At 40.6% G+C, this 20989-nt stretch overlaps 1 protein-coding gene across 1 annotated transcript in view; it reads right to left on the bottom strand.

Annotated features, from left to right (window-relative positions):
• Window positions 1-16: 16 nt before the first annotated feature.
• Window positions 17-20989, bottom strand: part of LOC135510777 (actin-binding LIM protein 1-like) — a 160874-nt gene continuing 139901 nt past the window's right edge. Inside the window, exons 15-24 of the mRNA XM_064931987.1 lie at window positions 20364-20468; window positions 17213-17260; window positions 11960-12048; window positions 11488-11611; window positions 6013-6065; window positions 5644-5704; window positions 5320-5327; window positions 4722-4796; window positions 1493-1573; window positions 17-1282 (exon numbers count right to left, since the gene is read on the bottom strand). Of these exons, the coding sequence (XP_064788059.1) occupies window positions 1169-1282; window positions 1493-1573; window positions 4722-4796; window positions 5320-5327; window positions 5644-5704; window positions 6013-6065; window positions 11488-11611; window positions 11960-12048; window positions 17213-17260; window positions 20364-20468 (758 nt within the window). The 3' untranslated portion in view covers window positions 17-1168. The remainder of the gene's footprint in view (window positions 1283-1492; window positions 1574-4721; window positions 4797-5319; window positions 5328-5643; window positions 5705-6012; window positions 6066-11487; window positions 11612-11959; window positions 12049-17212; window positions 17261-20363; window positions 20469-20989) is intronic.

A 20989-nucleotide genomic window follows, 5' to 3' on the forward strand; every position in this document is an offset into this window, starting at 1 on the left:
GACAGGAGAGTCCGCATACTACCTCACACACTGTGTTTATTTGTTTAATAGCTGAGAGGAGATAAACTAATACAGGTGATACCTTTGGTGTATCATACACAGGGATTTAAAGCTTTATTTTTGCTTATATTTCAATACAACAAATGGCAGTGTGGGTTTCATTTATAAAACATTTTAAATACATTTTTTTTTTACATTTAATGTTGTATTTTTTGGGGTGGTGTTTGTTGAATTTTTGTGAGTGAAATAGGAATTGCTTCTCCAATTTAACCAACGGAAAACTAAATTGGGTCGTTTTCATGGGAGCCTGATAGGATAAAGTGTTTTGTTGAAGAGGCTACCTGGGTCATATTTAATAGGCATCAAATGGAAGAAAACAAACTGAAATAGGGAGGGACTACTTGGACTTGTCCATGCTCATTTCAGTTTCCCATTACAGAACATTTTAAAATGTTGCATGCCCTAATGAATATAACCCGGATCTATATGGAAACCACATTATATTGTTTTGATTGATGACTTTTCCAGACTCTGATGCCAGTGAGAGTAACATGGTTAGGTGCTAAGGCAAGCTGAGCAGTGTTTGAAGATTTGGACTCATATTATGTACTAGAGCCATAAAGAAATGGCAAGACCCAATATTTCCATGATGAAGACTGTAAGCCATTTGATTTGACGCCAACACGGGTCTAAAATGTTTCAGCCAAAATGAGGGCAAGCTGACCATTGACTTATGAAGCTGACAGACAAACATTCCAGTTTCGCATGTGAAGAACATGTTCCATTTGGTGCCATGAGATTAAAGAAAAGGGAAAGAAAGTAAAAGCAGCTCCATTCAAAGCAAAGCGAAAAACAAAACAAAAAACAAGCGCAGCAGTAAAAAAACAAAAAAACATGACCTAATTTATAATTCTTTCTCATTCTTTTTAATTTTTGAACACTCAAGAAATGGGTTTAATTCTGTTTCCTTGTAGCATCTATCAGTTCGTTAATTATGTATTCAGTTCGTAGAGGAAGTATAGAGTAAAAAGAGTCCATTTCGTTGCTTCCTTGAACATGTCAAAAAAGAGGGAAAGGGGGAAAATCAAAACAAATCCTACATCTATGTTACAGTGGTAGAGTAGATTGCTATCTTATGGGATGGGATGAGTGCATGCTGCTCTGACTGCTAGAAGAGCTTGGCCTTCTTTTTCATGTTGTTGCGTTTCCACAGTGGAAGCCTGTCAAATTCCTGGATCTCCATCCCAAAGATGTCAAAGAACGTTTCTGGGGCTAAGTGGCGCTAGAGTGAGAAGAGAGGTTGAGAAAAGAAGGAAGGGGGAGGGGTATGTTGTGGTTAGCATTTACGCTCCTATAAAGTCATTGATAAACTCTCAAGAATCTATATGGAGCTATGGAGTCTGTACTTTCCTCACTAGGTTTTTGTGTAGCATTCATGCACACAAAGTAGACAATCGAGTATCTATCATCACATGCAGAAATCAAATGATACCTCCAGTCTTGTTCTGTCCACCTCCCTGGGCAGTTTAGCTCGCCCTCTACTGGTTATCGTGAGCATTTCATATGGTACAACCTTCAAAGGGAGACACTTATGTCAGTAATGGAAAGGGTCTGTGCTATCTAGGCTCCTTGGAACGTCCCTACCCTATCCCCTTACCTTAGCCTCTACCTATAACCCTTACTTAACCTTAACCCCAACCCTTACCGTAACCTTTTAAAATGTCAACTTCAATGGGGTAGGGAAGTCCCAAGGATCCCGGATAGCAAAGTTCGTAAAGGAAGGCAATACTGAATCAAGCTTCAAAAGGAAACTGTTGAAAGATAGACCAAGGGGCCATCACAACTGACTGAGGACCCCATTCAATCGAACGTGGATACTAGGTTTTTGAGATAAAACCAAAATGTAAAATAAAGCATTTTATGCTGTAATTATTTTATTGAGTACATGATCCCACACATTCATTGCTGCAGACAGACATAGAGGTACCACAGAAACCGGGTATCCATGTTTGATTAGATAGGGCATCATTTTTACAGTTATAGCATGTTCAACACTGATAGTCTTGTCTGAGACAGCACTCGGTAGGGACAACAACTGTGACAGAAGATTGTGAGTGAGGGCTGTAAGAGGGCAGATGGGGCTGACTCAACTATATGGGTATCAGTTGATAGGGAGGTGCATGATGCCTGTATCGTTGTGTCGGTACATGCATTTGTGCTCTTATTATTAACAAAACAAGTACACCACTGGTCAAAAGTTTTAGTACACATACTCATTCAAGGGTTTTCTTTACTTTTACTATTTTCTACATTTTATAAAAATAGTGAAGACATCAAAACTATGAAATAAAATTATGAATTATGTAGTAACCAAAAAAGTGTTAAACAAATCAAAATATATTTTATATTTGAGATTCTTCAAATAGACACCTTTTGCCTTGATGACACCTTTGCACACTCTTGGCATTCTCTCAACCAGCTTCATGAGGTACTCACCTGGAATGCATTTCAATTAACAGGTGTGCCTTCTTAAAAGTACATTTGTTGAATTTCTTTCCTTCTTAAAGCAATTGAGCAAATCAGTTGTGTTGTGACAAGGCAGGGGTGGTATACAGAAGATAGCCCTATTTGGTAAAAGACCAAGTCCATATAATGGCAGGAACAGCTCAAATAAGCAAAGAGAAATGACAGGCCATCATTACTTTAAGACATGAAGGTCAGTCAATCAGGAACATTTCAAGAACTTTGAAAGTTTCTTCAAGTGCAGTCGCAAAAACCATCAAGCGCTATGATGAAACTGGCTCTCATGAGGACCGTCACAGGAATGGAAGACCCAGAGTTCCCTCTGCTGCGAAGGATATATTCGTTAGAGTTACCAGCCTCAGAAATTGTAACCCAAATAAATGCTTCACAGAGTTCAAATAATAGACACATCTCAACATCAGCTATGCAGAGGAGACTGTGTGAATCAGTCCTTCATGGTCAAATTGCTGTAAAGAACCCACTACTAAAGGACACCAATAATAAGAAGAGACTTGCTTGGGCCAAAGAACACGAGCAATGGACATTAGACCGGTGGAAATTTGTCCTTTGGTCTGGAGTCCAAATTGAAGATTTTTGGTTCCAACTGCCATGTCTTTGTGAGACGCGGTGTGGGTGACCAGATGATCTCTGCATGTGTATTTCCCACCGTAAAGCATGGAGGAGGAGGTGTTATGGTGTGGGGGTGCTTTGCTGGTGACAATGTCTGTGATTTATTTAGAATTCAAGGCACACTTAAAAAGCATGGCTACCACAGCATTCTGCAGCGATACGCCATCCCATCTCGTTTGGGCTTAGTGGGACTATCATTTGTATTTCAACAGGGCAATGACCCAACACACCTTCAAGAAGGAGAGTGATGGAGTGCTGCATCAGATGACCTGGCCTCCACAATCCCCCGACCTCAACCAAATTGAGATGGTTTGGGATGAGTTGGACCGCAGAGTAAAGGAAAAGCAGCCAAGAAGTATTCAGCATATATGGGAACTCCTTCAAGACCGTTGGAAAAGCATTCCAGGTGAAGCTGGTTGAGAGAATGCCAAGAGTGTGCAAACCTGTCATCAATGCAAGGGTGACTATTTGAAGAATCTCAAATATAAAATATGTTTTGATTTGTTTAACACTTTTTTGGATACTACATGATTCCATGTGTCATTTCATAGTGTTGATGTCTTCACTATTATTCTACAATGTAGAAAATAGGAAAAATGAAGAAAAACCCTTAAATGAGTAGGTGTTCTAAAACTTTTGACCGGTACTGCATATCAGTTAAAATGTGAATATGTTGGAATATCTGACTAGATAAATGGACAAGATTAGGCTACAATTTCACATTTTCAGAGAACTAACTGTGACCCTAACATTTTGTAAGTAAGTAACAAAATAGTACTGTAAGTTTTAAACAATTTTGTTCAATAAAATTCAAGACATAGTTATCGAGTCCTGGAATTGCAGCTATACTGTGGGCTTTACAGCTAACTTATGCTAAGGTCTAGTACACAAACAGACATGGATGAGATCCATTTCAATTTAGAGTGAGAGTTTTGCAAGATCTTACTGAAATACTCTGATAAGCAAGAAGAGGGGTGATTTGTTTTCTAATTTTTCCATCTGACCAACTCATAATAGCCACACCAATCATGAAAATCCAACAATGAAGCTGTCTCTTCTTCATAAAGTATACAGTGATCAGAGTCATTTCAAATATACATTTGGTGTTGGATTTTCCACTGTATGCTACATACAGTCTATATTGAAGCGATGTGTGAATGAACATGGAGAAGCTGGCATGCTAAGCGAGAGGTGACTCATTTCACTAGCTCCTGTCTGGACTTCAGCACAGCCACAGCCTCATGGGAGATGTAGTACTGTCGAGGGGCTGCATTTGGTTCCAGGAACCCATGATGGAACTGACTACCAGCTGCATACTGTAGGTAAGTTAGTGGTGATATTATGAGACACGCCACCAGTCCTATACCTCCGAGCTCACTCTCCACTGACTCAGTATTCCTTTCTGTTGCATACAACATATTCATTTTTGTAGTGAAGTCTATTTTAAAAACTTGGCATGTCAGTGAAATATACAAAAACGCATAGGGCACATACAGCTCTAGCTCTACATACAGCTCAGAGATCATCAGGTAAATAAATAAAAAATGATCAAGAAATAAGATACTTGCTTTTGGTTCCAACATATTAGGCATAGATACTCCCCTGTCCATTCTTGTTACTGCGGCACAGCCATCCCTTATGTGCTACAGGATAGAACATACACACACATGTAATATAGTGGTATGGAACTGAGATGTCTCTAGCATAGCTATCTACTATAGCTACCACTAGCCCAGCAACTGTATCGTATTACTATTATATAGAGCAATATACTTGTAACATATGGTCACTGCAGTACATTTGTCTGTCTCTTTGGCGAATGGGTTTCGGCTTTCAAAGATTGGCATTCTTTAAATACAATTCATCTCAATGGCCTCTACGCTTGTGACCCCTCCACCTCTCACAGTCTAGAGGACTGTTACGGTTTGCAATTGAATATGTAACTAAAGCAGTGTTGTTTGCGTTCCAAGGCAGGAGCATGCAGGATCACTGCAATGCAATCACTACAGTTTGGAATAGCAAACAGTGATGCAGGCATTTAGCGGGACTGGGTTGACATTCAGGACAACATTAGGTTTGCAATCTTAGGAATAATGAGTGAGCAAACACATGCAAAATTAAAGGTATAATGAAAGGCAGTTGTGGATAAGCAAATGAGAGACATACCTGAAACTCTGCAGGACAAAATGGGACAGAAAATGAGTTAATGTTTTTTCTCTACCATTTATCATTCATATCTGAACTAAGTACTACATTATTTCCAAATAATTGGGTGCCTTATTATAAAACATATTGATTAATTATTTATGTGTGTAATCGGTTAAAGTTACAATCTGGGATCTGGGAGGGGTTATATTTCCCAAGCCCCATTTCTCAGCTGTATACCAAAACAAGTGCGGGCCTGTCATCCAGATTGTAGCTTTAAGAGTATTTAAATTGTGGAAGTAGTTGTGAATATAACCAGAGCTTTATTTGGTGAGCAACACTCACCTCTTCCTCCCCCACACATGTCCCCATGGCTGTTGTACTGAGTGAAATCTGTGGACTGAGGCTGTAGAGGCAGAAACAGTATTTTAATAACAATAGTCACATATTTCTATGAACAATTTGATCAAAACAGAACATTTTACAGGAGCAATTAGGGATAAGTGCCTTGCTCAAGGGCACATCAATAGATTTTTCACCTAGTCGGCTCAGAGATTCAAACCAGTGACCTTTTGGTTACTGTCACACCACTCTTAACCTCCAGGCTACCTGCTGCTGTCATAGCGGAAAACATCCACATTATATCAAATATTGATTTGATTGATTTTGTTGGATTTAATCAAGTTGTGATATCTGATAGGTGTTTGATCTTACCCGGTGTAATCCATTCCGTCCATAACCAGGCAGCGAGGAAGTTTTGGAATCATCTGAAAAGTTGAAACTATGGTAAGTATCATAATTTCGCTGAAACATCTAAACTCAATTTGGCTGCCCTTTAGTTTGAATTGTTCAAGCACAGGAAATTTGCAAGTGTTAAAATCTCGGCGTTGAGGTAAAAAGTTTATCGTTTGTTTTAATATCTATGTTTCTACATGCACATTGATTGATTCATTGATTTTATACTATACAAAGATAAGTCATTTATGCTTTTCTAAACTAACCCAATCTGTAAGGGGTTGGATTTATTGCACCCGTTAATGAGATGGTTGTTCCAGTTTAAATGGTTTAGGCAGTCTTGTCTTTCAACATAGCAGTCATTCCTAAAACAGATTGTGAGTCATAAAATATTCACATTTTTGGCCATCCTACCTCCGGCTGGAATTCATAATGACTTCACAAACCAACATATTTTGATTTGAAGGTCCGATATAACCCTGGCTTATCAAACCACAATGTCAAGGTAATTTATGCAATTATATATGGTAATAAAGGATTTAGTTTTAATCTAGACACTTAGGCAGTCATTTGGTGAAGGTTTCAGGACTAGACGTTAATGAATGCAACAACCATGTGTCTGTAACTAACAAGCACAGTCATGGGTGGGTATCTCTCACATTCACAAGGCATGCTGTGAAAAATGTCAATAAGACTTTACACCCTACAGTGTTAAAACAAAACGCCCCAAAATACTGTAAAACTACATGTGTTATTCCTTAACATGAAAAAAGTGTAACAACATCTACTCTAATAAGGTTGCAATATATGTGAGATTTTGCAGCACCCCCATAGTGTTAGGGAACCAACACTAGATTTGGTAGTTTGTCAACACTGAAAAGTACGTTTTCCATTAATTTTGATGAATTTGGATGAAACCAGATCAAAGTTGCTTCTACATTGATAAAGTTTGATCATAAATTTACTTGTCCCCTCCCTCGTGTCAAACAGTTGGATTCAGGAGGCTGGATTACTAAGAACTTTTTGCGATATCACAAAAAGCCTAATTTGACTACACAAATGGTAACTTCTTATTCTCTTACACAATTTAAATAAGTATCACCTTGTCTTCAATCAAAATGCAAATATATATAAAAAAAAAATATGACATTTACATCAGACTCTTTACTCAGAACTTTGTTGAAGAACCTTTGGCAGCGATTACACCCTTTAGTCTTCTAGGGTATGATGACGCGACAAGCTTGGCACACCTGTATATGGGGTGTTTCTCCCATTCTAATCTGCAGATCCTCTCTAGCTCTGTCAGGTTGGATGGGGAGCATCGATGCACAGCTATTTGACCAGCAGCATACCACCCTGCATACCACTGCTGGCTTGCTTCTGAAGCTAAGCAGGGTTGGTCCTGGTCAGTTCCTGGATGGGAGACTGGAAGTGGTGTTGGAGGGCCAGTAGGAGGCACTCTTTCCTCTGGTCTAAAAAAATATATCTCAATGCCCCAGGACAGTGATTGGGGACACTGCCCTATGTAGGGTGCTGTCTTTCAGATGGTACGCTGGTACTGACTCTCTGAGGTCATTAAAGATCCCATGGCACTTATCGTAAGAGTAGGGGTGTTAATCCTAGTGTCCTGGCTAAATTCCCAATCTGGCTCTCAAACCAACTCGGCCACCTAATAATCCCCGGTTTACAATTGGCTCATTAATCCCCCTCCTCTCCCCTGTAACTATTCCCCAGGTTGTCGCTGCAAATGAGAACGTGTTCTCAGTCAACTTACCTGGTAAAATAATAGATAAATAAATACATATTTTCAGGTCTCTCCAGAGATGTTTGATCAGGCTCTGCCTAGGCCACTCAAGGACATTCAGAGACTTATCCCGAAGCCAGTCCTGCACTGTATTTGTGTGTGCTTAGGGTTGTTGTCTTGTTGGACGGTGAACCTTCACCCTAGACTTGAGTGGTCCTGAGTGCTCTGGAGCAGGTTGCATTCGCTCTGTTCATCTTTCACTTGATCCTGACTAGTCTCTCAGTCCCTGAAAACATCCCCACAGCATGATGCTGCCACCACCATGCTTCCCTGTAGGGATGGTGCCAGGTTTCCTCCAGACGTGACGCTTGGCATTCAGGCCAAAGAGTTCAATCTTGGTTTCATGATCTGAAAGTCCTTTAGGTGCCTTTTGGCAAACTGCAAGAAGGCTGTCATGTGAATATTACTGTGGAGTGGATTCCGTCTGTTCACTCTACCATAAAGGCCTGATTGGTGGAGTGCTGCAGAGATGGTTGTCCTTCTGGAAGGTTCCCACTCCTCCACAGAGGAACTCTGGAGCTCTGTCAGAGTGACCATAGGGTTCTTGGTCACTTCCCTAACCGAGGCTCTTCTCCCCGATTGCTCAGTTTGGCCGTGCAGCCAGCTCTAGAAAGATCCTTGGTGGCCACTGTGTTCTTGAGGACCTTCAATTCTGCAGAAATGTTTTGGTACCCTTCCCCAGACATGTGCCTCAACACAATCCTCTCTCGGAGCTCTACGGACAATTTCTTTGACCTCATTGCCTGGTTTTTGCTCTGACATGCACTGTCAACTGTGGGACCTTATATAGACAAGTGTGTGCCTTTCCAAATCATGTCCGATCAATTAATTTACCACAGGTGGACTCCAAATAAGTTGTAGAAACATCTCAACATCTCAAACAGAATAGACCTGAGCTAAATGTCGAGTCTCATAGCAACATTCTTAAATTAAATTAGGTATTTCTGTTTTTATTTTATTATGAATCTTGAAAAACAGTACTGACAATTCCATTTGGGCTAGCTAGCTAAATTATACAGTAAACATTGTGTCAATATTGATGCTTTCCAATAACCAAGCAGTTGCATAAACAAATTATTTCTGAAACCAAGATGTGATGTATGACAGGATTGGATATTTCATGCAATTTCAATGTCGTTTGAGTTGCTTTGTGTGTCAGCATTTGAGTTGCATTGTGTATCAGCAAATTTGCTTGAGATCATCTCACTGCAGCACTGCTCACTGGGTCAATTTGGCTTGACATAGGTATTTCAAGGAACCGCCCGCCAATGTAGGGTCTGTCTTTCAGACTTCCTCGTAGTTAGACATGAGAGAAAAAGTACATTTTATAAAATTTTATCAGGAAAAAACATTATGGGTGATGCTTTAGTCACTCAAAAGGCTATTTTACATGGGAAAGGTTCGGGACCTATAACACTATTTCAGTGGCTCATACATCAGTGGAGGCTCACCAGAAAAGTAAGCGGAGGACCATCCTCTTCAGTAAATTTCATTAAAAAAAACATTTTAAAAGTCATACTTTTTCGATTAAAAGCTAAATTATATTCACATCACCAAATAATTGATTAAGATACACTTTTTTGCAATGAAGTTCTACAGTAGACAGCACTCTGTAGGGTAGCACTATGGTGTAGCCAGAGGACAACTAGCTTCCATCCTCCTCTGGGTACATTGACTAAAATAAAAAACCTAGGAGGCTCATGGTTCTAACCCCCTTCCACAGATTTACACAGTAATTATGACAACTTCCAGAGGACATCCTCCAACCTATCAGAGCTCCAGCATAGCATGAACTGCCCTGTTGTCCACCCAATCAAAGGATCAGAGAATACATCTCGCACTGAAAGCATAAGCTACAGCTAGCTAGGACTGCAGTTCATAAAATGTAGTTGTAGTAGTTCTCAAAGAGATAGAAGGACAATAGTTGAACAGTTTTGAACAAATTAATTTCTTCCAAAAAGAAGGAGAGGCAAGAGAGAGAGAGTATTTTTTCCCCTTTCAAATGCAGCTAGCTAGTTTAGCCTACTCAAACACACTTCTCAAACAGAGGGGTGCTATGTTAGGTAGCCCGCTATGACTATCCAACACAACACTAGAACTCTTCCAAGTCAAGGTATGCTTTTGGTTTTACAAATGTGATAAACTGCTTTACTGACTGTACACTGTAAAGTTACTGCATGATTACATTAGTTATATTAGTTATGTTGACTATGACATTACTTTAGCTAATATGGTGACAACGGTGGAGGCTGTGTGTAGCGGTTACGATATGGTTTGGCTTGGAAAGTTTTTTCGGCTGGTCACATACAGCTGATGTGTTGTGCATTGAAGTCCACAAGCGAAGGGAAAAGGTGAGAGGACCCTAGATCAGCTAGATGCAGGCAAGTGTGTGCAAGGCAGTATTGAACGTGTCACAGTCTGTCCATGTGTCACGGTCTGCCTTTTAAAAATGTTCTCTGTGCACCTACGTTGTAAACTTTCATTCATAGGCTAGGTTGTAGCAACCTCATGATGTATATGGAGAACATTTAAGTATCATGTAGTAGCCTAAACGTATCGCGTGTCACGGTCGTTTGAATGATTGGACCAAGGCGCTGCGTGCGTAGAATTCCACGTGTTTAATAAACTCACCAAACAAAACAGAAGACAAAACGAAATGTGATGATCCATGGCCCGGAGCCTCCAGCGACGGTTCCCCTTCCGGAGTCCCCGGCGACGATCCACGGTCCGGAGTCCCCGGCAATGACCCACGGTCTGGAGTCTCCGGCAACGATCCACGACCCGGAGTCTCCGGCGACGATCCACAGATCTGAGGTCCCGGCGACGATCCCCGGTCCGGAGCTCCCGGCGACGATCCACGGTTCGGTCACTGTCACGCCCCAACCAACACAGAGAATAAACAGCTCTCTATGGTCAGGATGTGACAGTATCCCCCCTCCAAGGGTGCGGACTCCGACCACAAAACCTGACTCAATAGGGGAGGGTCCGGGTGGGCATCTACCGTCGGGGGTGGCTCCAGTGATAATCCATGGCCCGGAGCCTCCAGTGATGATCCATGATCCATGGCCCTTGCCTCCTGCAAGGGTACCCAGTCCGATTCCACAGAAGCGGAGGGATGCACTGACCTCGTGCACTGACCTTAGATAGCCTTTTTATTCTCTATTTTGGCTTGGTCAGGGTGTGACTAGGGTGAGTATTCTAGTTTTTTATTTCTATGTTAGCCTGGTATGGTTCCCAATCAGAGGCAGCTGTCTATCATTGTCTCTGATTGGGGATCATATTTAGGCAGCCTTTTCCCACCTGTTGTTTGCGGGATCTTGATTTTGTATTGTTGCTTTTGAGCCCCACAAAGCTGGACGTTTCGTTTTGTTACTCTTTCTTGTTTTGTGCCGGTTATCATTAATAAAAAATGATTACCCTACCCCACGCTGCATCTTTGTCCGACCATCCTTCAAACAACGAGCGTTACAACAAAAAATGGTGTTTGTTGTATTGGACAAGTACAGATAGTAACTCTGTGTTTCAATCCATTTTGGATAGCTTTCTTCAGTTTGGTACCTAATGAACCTGACCCTGATTTAGAGTTAATTTGATGTGGTTCTTCTAAACAATGTGTTTGTTACTATATGGTGAAGTTAGTCAGAACATACCTCCATCATAGTTGTTCTGCTGAGGTTCATAGCGCTGAGCTGATTGGCTGCGTGCATGACCATCCCTGATCTGCTCCTTTTCATTCTCCTCTTTCATTATCAGCTTCCCCAAACCAGACTGGATCTGGGGACACACAAAACATATGGTAAAATACTTAACTTAAAGCCTGCAGGTATAATGCATTGTAAGACTTGTCATGAGCATGTATAATATCTTATAATGAATCTTATAATTATCCTGACTAAATACCAGCTATTTTGAGTCAGTTGAAAACTTGATACATACAGAGACAAAACATAGTGTTAACCTTATTATAATACAGTATAAAGGCTTCTAACAAATTATGAAGCAGTATACTGTATCTGCAGGAATAACCTTTTATGAACATACAATAGTAGAGTAGAGCTGCCTACGTGTGTGTGTTTGTGGGTGTGATTGTGGGGGTGAGTGTATGAATGTGGCTTCTCTAACCTTGTTGATTTGCTCCTCTTGGATCTGCTTTCTCTTCATAGCCTCCTCTTCCTCCTCTTCCCTAGACCGTCTCCTTCCTCCTTCTGAACCTTTGAGTGGCATAAACAACCCACGAATAAGCCAACACACACACACACACACACACACACACACACACACACACACACACACAGGCACGCATGCACACACCCTTATAACTGTGTGTGTGAATTACAGGCGTCTTGACCGAGAAGTAGTGCTAAATACAGTCAAACAAGACTGTCAAAAACTATAACAGAAGGCATAATAGAATGCTCCCATCTGTGGACATCATGTTCACAAAAGTACTGTACAGGATTTTTGAAAGGATTGACTGTAGGATTTATCTTTCCAGCAACAGGGGTGTGGGAGAACACAAATGTGAGACAGAGGTCACTAGACATAAACACAGACAACACAAAAACAGTGAAACTACTCAGCTGCACAGAATGTTAACACGGACAGTACAAGTCTTCACAAGATGAGATATTTACTATGAGTTTGATACACAGAACAACACAGTGTTTGAAGCCAGTCTCAGTTAGCTCTGTCCAAGTCATTTGTGAACGGTCGAATGATTGATCTTATAGGTAGCTGTAAAGCAAGCTGTGAAGGAAGGTGCAACTGAAGCTGTAGCAAGTAAAAAGTGACATGATGCCAACAACAACAGTCTTTCAAGGATACATTGTTCATCAGCATTGCACAAAATTCAGCAAAATAATTTTAAAATCTGTGTTCCATAGAGTCAAATTGAGAGCAGGGATGCAATAAAGCTTAGTGGTGATGTTAAGCTTCAAGTGCATAAGAGTGAGATTATGGCCGATCCATAAAGAACCCAAACCCTACATCCTAGACACTTGTGAAAATCTGAGAGGTTTGGAAAAGCCGTAAGGCTGAAATTCCACCTAGCCTATCAGAGTTCACGGTGGTGCTATTGACATATTGCTCAAACCTATCAAATTCTCTCAGATCTCCATAAATGTCTAGAGGGTAGGGACAAGTGGTTGTTTATGGACAGGGACAAGTTCAGGGTTTGGTTAGGGGTAGTGAGCCTCTAAGGTGAAGGAGGTGGGGCAGTGCAAGCATGCTCATAAGGAGCCTACTGTACCAAAGGCAGGCATGGTCAGGGAGGGAGAGCAGGGGGGCTAGTGGTCGTTTTCGGTCGGTGATGTGTCATCCAGAGGGGGGACATGAGCGGCAGGAAACGTAGCGGATCTGATGATGTCCTCAGCAGACTTTATTTTTGGTGCGGGTGAATCTAAATTGGTAACCAGAGGAACTGGACTATCAGTGTCTGAGTGGATATTTGTTTTAAATGCCTTCCTAACCATCTTAAATAAATATGCCCCATTCAAGAAATTTAGAACCAGGAACAGATATAGCCCTTGGTTCTCCCCAGACCTGACTGCCCTTATTAACCAACACAAAAACATCCTATGGCGTTCATTAGCATCGAACAGCCCCCGTGATATGCAGCTGTTCAGGGAAGCTAGAAACCATTATACGCAGGCAGTTAGAAAAGCCAAGGCTAGCTTTTTCAAGCAGAAATTTGCTTCCTGCAACACTAACTCAAAAAAGTTCTGGGACACTGTAAAGTCCATGGAGAATAAGAACACCTCCTCCCAGCTGCCCACTGCACTGAAGATAGGAAACACTGTCACCACTGATAAATCCACCATAATTGAGAATTTCAATAGGCATTTTTCTACGGCTGGCCATGCTTTCCACCTGGCTACTCCTACTCCGGTCAACAGCACTGCACCCCCCACAGCAACTCGCTCAAGCCTTCCCCATTTCTCCTTCTCCCAAATCCATTCAGCTGATGTTCTGAAAGAGCTGCAAAATCTGGACCCCTACAAATCAGCAGGGCTAGACAATCTGAACCCTTTCTTTCTAAAATTATCTGCCGAAATTGTTGCCACCCCTATTACTAGCCTGTTCAACCTCTATTTCGTGTCGTCTGAGATCCCCAAAGATTGGAAAGCAGCTGCGGTCATCCCCCTCTTCAAAGGGGGGGACACTCTTGACCCAAACTGCTACAGACATATATCTATCCTACCATGCCTTTCTAAGGTCTTCGAAAGCCAAGTCAACAAACAGATTACCGACCATTTCGAATTTCACCATACCTTCTCTGCTATGCAATCTGGTTTCAGAGCTGGTCATGGGTGCACCTCAGCCACGCTCAAGGTCCTAAACGATATCTTAACCGCCATCGATAAGAAACATTACTGTGCAGCCGTGTTCATTGATCTGGCCAAGGCTTTCGACTCTGTCAATCACCACATCCTCATCGGCAGACTCGACAGCCTTGGTTTCTCAAATGATTGCCTCGCCTGGTTCACCAACTACTTCTCTGATAGAGTTCAGTGTGACAAATCGGAGGGTCTGCTGTCCGGACCTCTGGCAGTCTCTATGGGGGTGCCACAGGGTTCAATTCTTAGACAGACTCTCTTCTCTGTATACATCAATGAGGTCGCTCTTGCTGCTGGTGAGTCTCTGATCCACCTCTACGCAGACGACACCATTCTGTATACTTCTGGCCCTTCTTTGGACACTGTGTTAACAACCCTCCAGGCAAGCTTCAATGCCATACAACTCTCATTCCGTGGCCTCCCATTGCTCTTAAATACAAGTAAAACTAAATGCATGCTCTTCAACCGATCCAACATCACTACTCTGGACGGCTCTGACTTAGAATACGTGGACAACTACAAATACTTAGGTGTCTGGTTAGACTGTAAACTCTCCTCCCAGACCCATATCAAATATCTCCAATCCAAAGTTAAATCTTGAATTGGCTTCCTATTTCGCAAACAAAGCATCCTTCACTCATGCTGCCAAGCATACCCTTGTAAAACTAACCATCCTACCAATCCTCGACTTTGGCGATGTCATTTACAAAATAGCCTCCAATACCCTACTCAACAAATTGGATGCAGTCTCTCACAATGCATTCCGTTTTGTCACCAAAGCCCCATATACTACCCACCATTGCGACCTGTACGCTCTCGTTGGCTGGCCCTCGCTTCATACTCGTCGCCAAACCCACTGGCTCCATGTCATCTACAAGACCCTGCTAGGTAAAGTCCCCCCTTATCTCAGCTCGCTGGTCACCATAGCATCTCCCACCTGTAGCACACGCTCCAGCAGGTATATCTCTCTAGTCACCCCCAAAACCAATTCTTTCTTTGGCCGCCTCTCCTTCCAGTTCTCTGCTGCCAAATGACTGGAACAAACTACAAAAAGCACTGAAACTGGAAATACTTATCTCCCTCACTAGCTTTAAGCACCAACTGTACATAGCCCACCTATAGTTTAGCCCAAACAACTACCTCTTTCCCTACTGTATTTAATTAATTTATTTATTTTGCTCCTTTGCACCCCATTATTTTCATTTCTACTTTGCACATTCTTCCATTGCAAATCTACCATTCCAGTGTTTTACTTGCTATATTGTACTTACTTTGCCACCATGGCCTTTTTTTGCCTTTACCTCCCTTATATCACCTCATTTGCTCACATCGTATATAGACTTGTTTATACTGTATTATTGACTGTATGTTTGTTTTACTCCATGTGTAACTCTGTGTCATTGTATGTGTCGAACTGCTTTGCTTTATCTTGGCCAGGTCGCAATTGTAAATGAGAACTTGTTCTCAACTTGCCTACCTGGTTAAATAAAGGTGAAATAAAAAAAAAAAAATATGACCTCACTATTAAATCCTTCTCAATAACAGTTTTTCTAAATGGCTGGATTCTGATAGGAATTGCAGTACAAATAATAATTTCATAAACCAGAATATTGTGATTTGCAGGTCTGATGTGGCCAAGAACCAAGATTTTCAGACTGAAATGTCAAGGATAATTAGGCCATAACTAAATACATGACAATATGTTTTATATGGCTATAAATGGTTCATTTCATTTCAATTCAAACACATTCACCTTTGCAGTTACTTGGTGAAGGCTTCGGGACTGTACTGTTATGAATTCAACAAACATGCCTCTGTCACTAACAAACACAGTCATGGGTGGGTATCTCTCATGCTCACTTGAAAGGCATGAGATGCCCCCCCCCCTATTTCAGTGGGTCATATTCAGTATACACACTAAGAAAGGGTTACATTTAACAGTGGATGTTAAAATTCTGATCTCAAATTTGCTGTGTACATGGTAAAGATAATACCCCACCCAACCTTACACTTACACTTATTATTCAAAATTGTTCACAGAATATGTAAATAGTTGTAGTGTGATGGCGCTCTAATCAATATGTATAATATTGTCTGCACCGCTGAAGGGGTTCTCAGTCCTAGGAATGTACAAATGTAATTTTAAAAGACGGTTCCAGATGGCAACTTATTTGCCTTCAATAGTATTTATTGAAGGCAATAAGGCCACTAGGTCATTTGACAGAAAGAAAGGGCTACAGAACCATTAGTAGGAGAAGGACCACACTCCAAAACATGTCAGCGATAAATCATATTTAAGGGAATTAAGGTGACATCCCAAACCTTCTCTTTAGATTACGGGGTACTGTAGGCTCGCATGCCTTGATCTTTTGCTTAGGTTTATAAATTCTCAGAAAGTGTTCAGAAAGTATTTGGTCAGAGAGAGAGACTTCAAACAATATTGACACATTGACATTGGAGGTGGTCACAGTAAATGGTGTACAATTAGAGGTCAATGTGGTGATTACACAATTTCAATCCAAACTGAAAAAAAACATAATTGAAAGGACCCAGATATTGCTCATTGACATCTAGTCCACCAACCCTATACCATTACTAAAAGGTTAGGTGGTGCTTTGTATAGTGAAGCTTATCGGTCTTGTTTATAGCGAATGCGTTTCAAGACACTTTCTTTCTTTCTATAATCACGTTGTTTTGCAGTAAACCAACTCCTCATAATATGTCCCTGCTAAGAGAAGTAATATTACCTAGTCATGCTCTTGGAAAGCTCTGTCTCTATTTGCAATCAGTATAATTATTGCCGGGGCGGCAGGGTAGCCTAGTGGTTAGAGCGTTGGACTCGTAAACAAAAGGTTGCAAGTCTGTAATCCCTGAGCTGACAAGGTACAAATCTGCCGTTCTGCCCCTGAACAAGGCAGTTACCCCACTGTTCCTAGGCCGTCATTGAAAATAAGAATTTGTTCTTAACCGACTTGCCTAGTTAAAGGTAAAAAAACAAAAAAAATGCTGGTGAAACCAGGTCACAGAGAGTGAATTATACCGTGTTGTTTGTAGATGGGTGGTTTCCTGTAAATGTTGATCCCCTGATCTGAAAGGGCAGAAGGAGAAAGACATAGTCAAAACCACTGGGCACACCATGTCATTTCAACGTGGATAATTGGGGAATATTTGGTTGAGATGTTGATCAATGGGATTACAAGATATATTCACCCACTCAAAAAGACAAACAAAAGTTAGTTGAATTTCCAATGTGTTATCACTATGCTTTCAATTAACCAAATTCCAATGGAAAAACAATGTCTGATTTTTGGTTTAGTTGTCACACAAATGTCTATCTCCGTGCTTTCAATAATTTAAAAGCAAAGCATTGTTCAAACGGGACTACAATGTCAGATATTTTGTTTATCTATACAACAGATTCATGTGTTATCGCTGTACTTCATCTAATGGCTGAACCAAAATAACTGGATTGCAGCAGAGATTACATTAAAAGCACATGGTGCAATTAATCAATGTTGTTCGAGATTGTGCACAGATTATTATAGCATAGCTATCTTGAATTAGAACACTTTATGTGAATACATAAGAAGAAATGTATAGTTACCATCACCTCAAAATGTGGCCATGGATGTGTTACCGATTTTAAAGTCGAATTTTACATTAGTTTGTAAGATAACATTTTTAATTTGTTTTTGAAGCTGCAATATGTCGCTTTTTAGGTGACCCAACCAAATTCACATAGTTATAGATCTGTCATTCTCATTGAAAGCAAGTCTAAGAAGCGGTAGATCTGTTCTATGTGTGCTATGTCTATGCTTCCTGTCTTTTACTTTCAGTTTTGTACACCAACTTCAAACAGCTGAAAAAACAATATTTTGGGTTATTGAAAATATATTTCACAGCGGTTTAAATGGTACAATGTTTTCTTTATACATTATGTTGCCTGTTTTGTCACATAAACTGAAAGTTTAGCAACCAGGAAACTTAACTCAACCAGGAAACTTAACTTTAGGCTATTTACTGTATCACAAAAGTGATAGTGAATTGTTTTGGGTTGTCCATGCAACCAAATATCAACATTTGAAGGAGATCTATCATCTGCTTGAGTAGTTCCATCTGTGCCACTGACTTAAGCGAAAAAGTCACCAGAAGCGGGTGGGCGGAGCAAACAGACCGAGGAGGGTGGAAAGGATGGGACAGGCAGAACAGTGACTGTATGCTAGCAGGATAGTCCATATCTCCAATCATCTTTGCTGATAGCGGTGGGTGAATTGGTCTAATTTAGCATATATGGTAAAAATATATATATTTAGCTACTTCTTCCAATTCAAATTAGTAAAAAAAAAAGTGAATAAAGACAACAAAAAATGTTTTGTGTGACTACAGCGGCAGCAATAAATCACAAAACTCGTGACAGGTTTTAAATTAGCGAGGCGTCATGGAGGACAACCTGCCCACCTGGCTTCGGTTGGGTTAATATAATTCAAAATAATGCTTTAAAAAAAAATCATGCTTGCGTCGCCTTTGGTGAATTTAGGCCACAAGTCTGGCTTTAATTCCAGTTTGTCTACAAATTAATCATTGGTACGTTGGATTCACGTCTCCATCTCAATCAAACATCAACGTTAAAGGATAGGATTAAATCAAATCAAATCCAATATTAAATGCACTTTAAATCATTTGATCTGATTGAGTGTTATTATTTAACTTAGATTTTTAGTTGAGATGGAGTTGAATCCAACATATCAATTATTATTTTGTAGACAAACTGAAATGAAAGCCAGACTAAGTCAGTGGCACAGATGCAACTATCCAATCAGAATATAGAGGCTTCATCTACTTCAAATGTTGATATTTTGTTGTGTTGACAACCAAACAGTTTTCAATCACTAAATATCATTCAATTTGAAAATCAGCCAAAGCTTAAAACCCTAGGCTTATTGTATTGTCTATTGTATGTTGAATTCTGGGTTGAAATGAAACAATAGCTTTTGATGACTTTGCAAATGCTATATAAGCCTAAATTGTGTCATTCAAAAATCAAATTGTATTAGTCACATGGGCCGAATACAACACTGAAATGTTACTTACAAGCCCCTAACCAACAATGCAGTTTAAAAAACATGAATAAGAATAAGACATAAAAGTAACAAGTATAAAATAAGTTAAAAAATCAGTTACAAACAACGAACATAAAAATACAATTGATTAGGAGCACGTAAAATGTCAACCATCCACTGTCTTGATGTCTTGATGATATCATATATGATATATGAGCTCTGTTAAACCTACCCGTTGGAATGACTTTGATAGCAATAGTAAATCTATTTTGTTTATTCCTATATTTTTTTTATTCCTATATTTTTAAAATACTTTTATCGCTTTTACATGATATCCAATTGGTAATTAGTCTTGTCCCGACAGACTAGGGAGAGGCAAAGGTTGAGAGCAATATATCCTCTGAAACACAACCCTGCCAAGCCACACTGCTCACGTAACCCGGAAGCCAGCTGCACCAATGTGACTGAAGTCAGCTTGCAACTGAAGTCAGCTTGCAGGCACCCAACCCGCCGCCCATCCCGTCCGGCCAAATCCTCCCCCAATGCGGACAATTGTGCGCCAGCGCTGTAGTGACGCCTCAAGCACTGCAATGAGGTGCCTTAGACCACTGCACCACTCGGGAGGCCCTATCTATTTAGTTTTTAAGTGGGGATCTATCATCAATCATTCTCACAATAGCACATTGGTAATAGTCAATGACAAATATCATAGCTGGGCTTGGTTAAAACCTTGGATGGGAGACCAAAGACTATGTGTAGACTATGCCCAGCTTATTGTTTGTTTTTCTGATAGTGGATATAACGCTGAAGATCTGGCATTATCTTAAAGGTACAAATTCAACATATTTTATACAACGTTTGTCTATGTCAACATTTTTTACATGTATTTTCCATGTAGAGTCCGTGCCACAATACGTCGACAAATTACGTTGAAACAACGTTGATTCAATCAGTTTGTGCTCAGTGTTTTGCATTTCATGTATACGTATCAAACACTTTTCCAGTGACACATGAGCCAAAAGCATTATTGAAATGGAAAAAGTGGTAGAGAGAAGTTGCGTGAGAGCAATAAAAAGTCTCAGGTGACCAGTAGCAGTAACAGTGACAGGGTGCGCTCCGTGTATCTCCTACCTGGGAGGTGGAAATGTTTAGGGGTCAGAGAGAGAGGCGGAGTGACCGGCCGGCTCTCTGGCCGTTGGGGTATAGGGGAGCTCCGCCCGCTGGGTGGATCAGTGCCTCCGATGAGAAGAACCAAGAACAAAATGTAAGCAGGGCAACCATAAGGAAATCATAAATTTGGAGAAAGCTAATCTTGCAGAGCCAGACGAGCAAGTCTCTGAGTATTGGATATAGCTGTAAGGTCTTGTGAGATTAGGGTCAAGCATAAAAATGGATGCAAGTGGATGTTACTTTACTCTGAAAGAGTGATCCAGTTTTGAGAACTATTGAAGGATCCTGTATTACCAAATCAATGGATGGGAAAATCATGCAGAGTTAGTTACAGTGCCTTGCGAAAGTATTCGGCCCCCTTGAACTTTGCGACCTTTTGCCACATTTCAGGCTTCAAACATAAAGATATAAAAATGTATTTTTTTGTGAAGAATCAACAAGTGGGACACAATAATGAAGTGGAACGACATTTATTGGATATTTCAAACTTTTTTAACAAATCAAAAACTGAAAAATTAGGCAAAATTATTCAGCCTCTTTACTTTCAGTGCAGCAAACTCTCTCCAGAAGTTCAGTGAGGATCTCTG

Source organism: Oncorhynchus masou, chromosome 23, assembly GCF_036934945.1.
Source record: "Oncorhynchus masou masou isolate Uvic2021 chromosome 23, UVic_Omas_1.1, whole genome shotgun sequence".
Classification (NCBI taxonomy): domain Eukaryota; kingdom Metazoa; phylum Chordata; class Actinopteri; order Salmoniformes; family Salmonidae; genus Oncorhynchus; species Oncorhynchus masou.